The sequence below is a fragment of the Alligator sinensis genome, unplaced genomic scaffold (genome assembly GCF_000455745.1).
Source record: "Alligator sinensis unplaced genomic scaffold, ASM45574v1 scaffold288_1, whole genome shotgun sequence".
Taxonomy (NCBI): Eukaryota; Metazoa; Chordata; order Crocodylia; family Alligatoridae; genus Alligator; species Alligator sinensis.
The window spans coordinates 4,158,496-4,165,106 of record NW_005841876.1 but is presented as its reverse complement, the minus strand read 5'-3'; the positions used below and the strand labels follow the sequence as shown (position 1 = coordinate 4,165,106).

The 6,611-nt window shown below is 39.6% G+C and overlaps 1 protein-coding gene across 3 annotated transcripts in view; it reads left to right on the top strand.

Moving 5' to 3' along the window:
- LOC102376260 (protein ADP-ribosylarginine hydrolase-like protein 1) overlaps positions 1-6,611 on the top strand; it is a 134,534-nt gene that overhangs the window by 83,970 nt on the left and 43,953 nt on the right. Inside the window, exon 9 of one of the 3 annotated variants that reach the window (XM_025196114.1) lies at positions 2,247-2,315. The exons of the other annotated variants lie outside the window; for them this stretch is intronic. Within the exon in view, the coding sequence (XP_025051899.1) occupies positions 2,247-2,315 (69 nt within the window). The remainder of the gene's footprint in view (positions 1-2,246; positions 2,316-6,611) is intronic. 3 annotated transcript variants of the gene reach the window in all.

Below are 6,611 nucleotides of genomic sequence, written 5' to 3'. Positions count from 1 at the left end.
TCGTCCTCTCCCTCCTCCCCCCCCCCCCCCCCCCCTTTTTGTAAATGTTTTCGTTTAAGCGTTTGAGTTTAATACAGGGGTAACTGAAATGGTATTAATTTTTAATGAGATTTAGGCTTATGCAGAGTTCAGAGGAAAATACCTTTAACCTTTAAGGCTACTTCTTTGTTTCTGTAAAATGTGCAAACTCTTAATCTGTTAAAAAATTTAGTATTTCCTGTTACATGGTAGAGTGTTTTCTCTCAGTGCTGAATTTTGTCCCATTCATATTAATTTCCCAGAAATTAACTTCCTAGTTTTGCAATGTAGGCTTCTCTTTCAGTTATGTTCCTAGATACTGTGGAGATAAGCATGGTTTATACATGCCCTTTCATCTTTTTCTCATGCAAAACTGCAGCAAGCTCACTCCGACTCTTTTTGATCCCCATATTGCTGAAAGTTCAAACTCCCAGTATCAGCATCAGCTCCTATAGTAGTGATAGTTCTTACTACTTACAAGGATCATCTGTATCACAGTTGTAAAAAGTCTGCTGCTGTTAGTAGAGTATGGGTTCTATTTGACCTGACGAGTGGCTGAAACATCCATTACTATTTTTTTTTAACAAAACTTAATCAAAACTGCAGACTATAAAACTTCTCACATAATTATTGAGAGAGGTGACTGGTACAGGAATGCAGCTGCAATGAGGCAGTATGGGTTACAAGTCACGGCAAGCACATATTATTACAACAAATTTTGCATGTTGTATTGTCCAGAGTTATTTCCCACCTTTAGTCATTTTAGGATATCAGAACAGAAAAGTGGCAGGTTACTTTTAATATGTAAACTACTGATGTGTTGTTTTAAATAGTTGTCTCTAGGTATTTGTACAAGGATCAATTATGTCTGTGGTGTATTCCTACCCTCGAGACAGAAACATGCAAGTCAGGAGTTGGCAGCCTACAGTCCATGGAACTGTCAGATCTGGCCCACAAACACAGGGTTTTAGTGGCATTCAATCACAGATGGGGGCCAGCAGCAGGTGCTCTTCCTGTGCTACCCTGGGAATGAGCACTGGTAGTGGCCAAGTCATAGCACCTACCCAACCTCCTACCTCTGACGTAGGGTGGATTATTCCAGCCTGCAGCCAGAAGAGGCTGCCTACCTCTGATGTAAGTAGTTAGCATAGGGGTTGGCAATGTTTTTGAGCAGAGTGCCAAAAACACCTGCAACCTTGATTTGTAAGATGTTGTTATGGCAGGGGAGCCCAATCCATGTGGCAGTTCAGCCCTTGCCCCCTCCCTGCTGTCCACCGCAAGCTGTGCGTGCCAAACAAAATGCCTTTGCATGCCACACTCGGGAACCTGTACCAGGGGTTGCCTACCCCTGCATTAGCAGTTTGTATGGATGGCCTTATATTGAAGTATCACTTTTTCATTGGAATGCAAATTCGAAACTCCATCTTTTAATGCTCTGAATGCCAGTGAGCTGATCTAGTCGAGATAGCTCATACTTCAGTATTAGCCTGATACTTAATTTTGTTTCCCTGGTGTTCTAGAGGAGACTGAACTACTGATCCCAATAATTTCTCTTCCAACTGTAAACTGATCCCAAACTCATGGCAAGAGGTGCATTTAATTTACAGTGCTTCCTTAGACTTTCCCTGAGAACCTACACAGTCTAGAACCTCCTTTTCCTAAATCACTGGTGAGATGTAAGGCCCTATCGGGACACATTGTGATCACCATCACTAGACCTCAAAGACTACTCTGCATATGATCTTTTTAGCTTTACACCCATTTGTCCTCAGGCCCTAAAATAATCTCATAATTCCTTTGATTTCTGCCAGGATGAACAGGAAGGAGGTATGACTTGTGATGTGTATTCCTAGCTAGGATATGTGACGCATTCATGTGGTGATCTGTTGCATGTGGCTGCCTCGTGTCTGAGATGACACATGTACATACATGTTTTTGTTCTGCATGCCAGAAAATTAATTTAGCTGTTTTAGCCACAGTGGCAAAGTCCCATCTCCTGTTAGTGCTGATCATAAAGTTTGAGAGAGGAAGGTGTTATGAGTTTTGAGCATCATTTTGTTTGCTTGTTGTTCTTTATCCAGTTCATCATGTTGTCCTAGCTATTTCAGCCCTGCTGTCTTATTTTAATTTGTTCTCTATCTTTAGTTCTCTTTGTCTTTTTCATGTGCACAGATCCCACTGTAAGTTGACTCGACTGTTGTGATTTATTTCTGCTTTCACCTGTTCAGCTGCTGTGGGAGCTGTGCTTCCTTTGCAGTGTTGCAAAGTCAGCTTGCTGCTTTTATGCACATTTACAGGTGGGTAACAAGCACCAATAGTCCAATTCTGGAGCCTGATGAGGCCCTTTAAAGTACTCCAGTTCCTACCTGGCCTGTGAATATTTAGGAAATTCAAGTTATTGCCTTGTTGCCAAAAATTCCTGGTAACAAGAGGTAATTATTGTAAACCTTATCAGCCTCTGAATACTTGCAAATACTGTGAGTTGTACTTTGGAAGAAAGTCTGTTGTGGTTTGAGAGCACAAAAACATATTTGTGAGGCCAGGCTTGTCAGTCTGCTACTCATCAGAAATGCCCTAGCAAAAGCTGAATGAATGCATAAGCTTTTCCCATTCAATGCTAGCTTGTTGACTAGACTGGATGTTCTTAGAGGACAAAGTTTTCATTTGTCCTTTAACTTCTAAGTACATGGAAATAACTTTCATGGTCACTCGCATCAAAGAAAAAAAAGCTGTACAGTCCACACCACTCTTTAAAATGCATTGACTTTTGTTTACAGTTCCACTTATCTATCCTTAAGAACTGAATGAAAAAATGATATACAATAGTTGTATTATTTTAAGTCACATCGAGGCTATGGAATAAACCATGTGTACGCTCTAATAAATGTGCTACTGCTAAGTGTTTATCTATACCATCTTCAGATAGATTCATAACTGCAGCTTTTATTGTTGTCTTGGATTGTTTGTTCCTGAAATGTATTACTTTTGGTATTTATTTTTTATTTCTGCCTTTTTTTCTCTTTGAGCCATTTAAACTCTCAACTATAATTACATTTTTGGTTTAGTTTCCACTTTTTCTGTACTCTGAAATACACCTTTAAGCTTCAAACTTTTTTCAAGGGTAGCAGACCAGTTCCAGCACTTAAAAAAAAAAAAAAAAGATGGTATTGGAAACTGAAACAACTGGAGCATTCTTGGTTTTGATTACAAAAGGTGGGGTGAGATGGGAGTGGCGGAGGGAGAGAGGAAGGAAGAGGTTTTAGAGAAAATAGTTTATATTTTCCATCTTGTGCTTGGCCATAATTGGAATGCCAAGTGTATACAAGGCCAACTTTTGCTTTTTCTGTGATGTATTAATAATGAAATAAGCAACTCTTTTAATTCCTTATTCTGGTCTTCTGGTTTCATCTCTGTTTTAGCCTTTATTTCTCAAGGTTGCTAGTGTTCTCAATGCTTAAGTTGTGATTTTTATATGTAGAAATACCCTGCAAATATAAAATACTGCATAAGAGAACTTTAATAATATTTTTGGATTTTTTTTGTTATGCATTTAATGATGTTTTCACATGACTGCCTAAAACCACATCCTAGGGAGATAATATTTGTGGAAGAGCATGACCAGTATGTCTTCTTTCAGAGAAGTGAAGTTTTTATCATTAAAGGAAAAGTGCCAACTTAGAAATCACGTTAGTTTTTTTTATTGCTCTTATTAGAAATAATAAATTTTTAAATAAATATTTGAGAAACAGTATTTTTTGTATTTTTTTTTCTAATTTTGCTTGCTTTGACTAAATGCAAAGTACTGTTAAGCACTCACTTTCCTCCATTGGTTGGGCAAATCTTTCTTGGTATTAAACAGAAGAAAATATATGAACATCATTTGATAAATGTGACTCAAAATTCCCAAAAACTGACATCAGAATCCAGAAGCAAATGCAGTGGAACAGATTTGTTTGGTTAAATTGTCTACATTTCAGGTTGGGTAGTACCTTTTCACTAACATTACACAAGCAGGTTTTTCCTGGTCAGACTCGGATTCAAACTGAGGTTGTGTGTACTTCTGACCCTTCATATGCCTCCCTCTTTGCAGTCAGTGGGGCTTGCCCATGTAGCATTCCTTTTGGGATCAACACCTTAATTTGCTTGCTAGGTCAAGTGAAGGAAAAAAGTATGATGTGAAGTGTAACTTCTAGGAATAAACCCCCCAACATTACACATTGAAATTGGCTACACTTCCTCTCTGAAATATGTTGTACTTTTCTTTCTCAAGGCTGGGAGGCTAGCTGGCTGCAGCTACCTGCTTTACTGTAGGAAACTGTGATATTTTCAAAAATTGCAACTGGACTCTGTTCTTTAAAATGTGTGCCATTTCTGTGGGCTGGATTGCTCTGGGATGATGATGAGCAATTCTGACTTTGTTTTAAAATCTATCTCAGCAGGAGCTATAGTGAGGGAAGCAGAACTGTGTAAAGGCTCTGAGGTCAAGTTTTAACATTTGGTAGACTCCTGTTGCCTTGCTGCAAAATTAGTTTAGGGGTATGTGGCCATTCCAAGTGATGCACTTGGTTTTCTCATTGAAAGCCTAAGGACATATGTTGTCATGAGAACAGTGACATTGAGGAGTAATGAGTGTATGCTGAGCTGCAGGGCTGCTCTCCCCTTGTACTAGTGACCAATGTCAAAGTATTATCTGGGCTTCCTGCATTTGTGTGCAAGGCTGGGTAGGTTTTCAGAATCCATGGTCTTGCTAGCAGGAGACCAACTGCAAAAGGCTGAATAGTTTTAGAATAAACCTTTAAGGAAAAAGCATTACATTAGTTGCACTTAATCCAAATAATCTTCCAACTTGGGCAGTATGAATACAGGGGCATTCATAGGTTCATCCATATATATGTGCCTCCTGGCCTAAGTGGGACTAGTCTCTGAAACCCAGGTAATATAGATGTGTATCTATAGTGTTTCTCCAGCAGAAACTGGTGGGTATGAGAGCTGCTTTTTCGCTTAGCCTAAATGAAGAAGTGGTTAATTGCCCTTTTGATTAATAAAATCTGAAGCAAATAGAGGCCACTGCCCAAAATGCAGATCTTCATGGCAAACTGTAACAGAAACTGTCATGGGGGGTGGTTCCAGGTACTGATATAGCAAATATGGAGACTGACCTGAGTTAGTGGAGTTGTGTATGTCTGTGCATTTTGAGCAATAGGGAAAAAACACCAAAAAGCAGGAGCAGAAGAGCCAGTGCCACAGTTGGCCCAAGCTCTGGGAATGTCAACCCACTAGAAAGCTGAGACACAATACTTCTAAACTAAGTACTGACTACATACTCATAACTTGAAGAAGATCTTGATCCACTGGAACAATGCATGCATGTAGGAAAGGACTCCTGGAGAAGTTACAATTTTCCAAAGAGAAGAACCTGACATTTGAATTGAGTAACTGAAAAATAATTGGCTAAGTATACCAAGTGCTACCCACATACATAGTATTCCCTCAGGATGTCCCAACTGGAAAGCTTGTAGTTTTAAATGTGTAATATTTAAGTGGTGGGAGGAGGAAACGGGTGTGATTGGAACAGATACATTCGGAGGGGGAGATGTTTTGCAGCTGTCATACTTTATAAAACAACAGTTGGATATTTCAAGAAACTTAGCCAACCTAAGGAAGGACATGCAGGCAGAGTGTAGGTAAACTAGGCAGGATGTAGAAAGTCCAATATTTGGACTGGTGCTGCCTAAGATTAAGAGAGCCTCTACGGAGCAATATCTTAAGGGTGCACAAGATGATCACATTGCTGTTCATGAAGGACTGACCTGAAGCTTCTCCAAGAAAGAACCTATGATAGTTGCAGAGGTTCTAGTATATGCATTCTTCACCAGACTCGGGTTTCCAGGTCAAGGACATAACTTTTAATTCAGAAGCTTTCAACAGCCTGAGAGGTTTTAAATCCACAAAAATGCACTATGATGGCACATCCATGATCCGCTTGAATGGTGGAAAGGTTTGTTGGACTAGGAATTCAGCTCTCTACCCTTGTAGAATATTATCAAAGGAACTGGAACCATCTTATCATGTACTTTTTGCTAGCTTAAAAAGTAGAAAGCATAACCTAATGCTTCTTATGTTTGTGCAAGCTAATGACCCCTTCAAACACCTTCTATTCCTGGGGAGGCCCAGTAAGATTTGGATTGTAGAAACCTTATAATACAAACTTGGAAAAGCTTATGCTTCCAGTGGGGAAAATATGAGGATAGCACCTGATAATATTAAGATGCTGATGTCAAATGAGAACTTTTTAAAGATGTGAGGTCACATGAGAACTTTTTAAAGAAGTGATCTGGCTTGGTTCCATGATTCAGAAGTTAGAAGGTGAAAGCACTAAATTGGATAAACCCATGAGCGACCATATATAGCACTGACCCAGATGCAACATAATGGTGTATAGGATACTGTTGGGTTCCTAGCTGGGCTCCAATGACCCTTGGGGAAGATGCAGGGGACAGGGTTTTATTATGGTTTGAATACGAATTGCCCATTAGAACAGAACAAGCAAGATCTGTCCTAGCCAGCAGATTCCACTGAAGGGCCAGGCATTC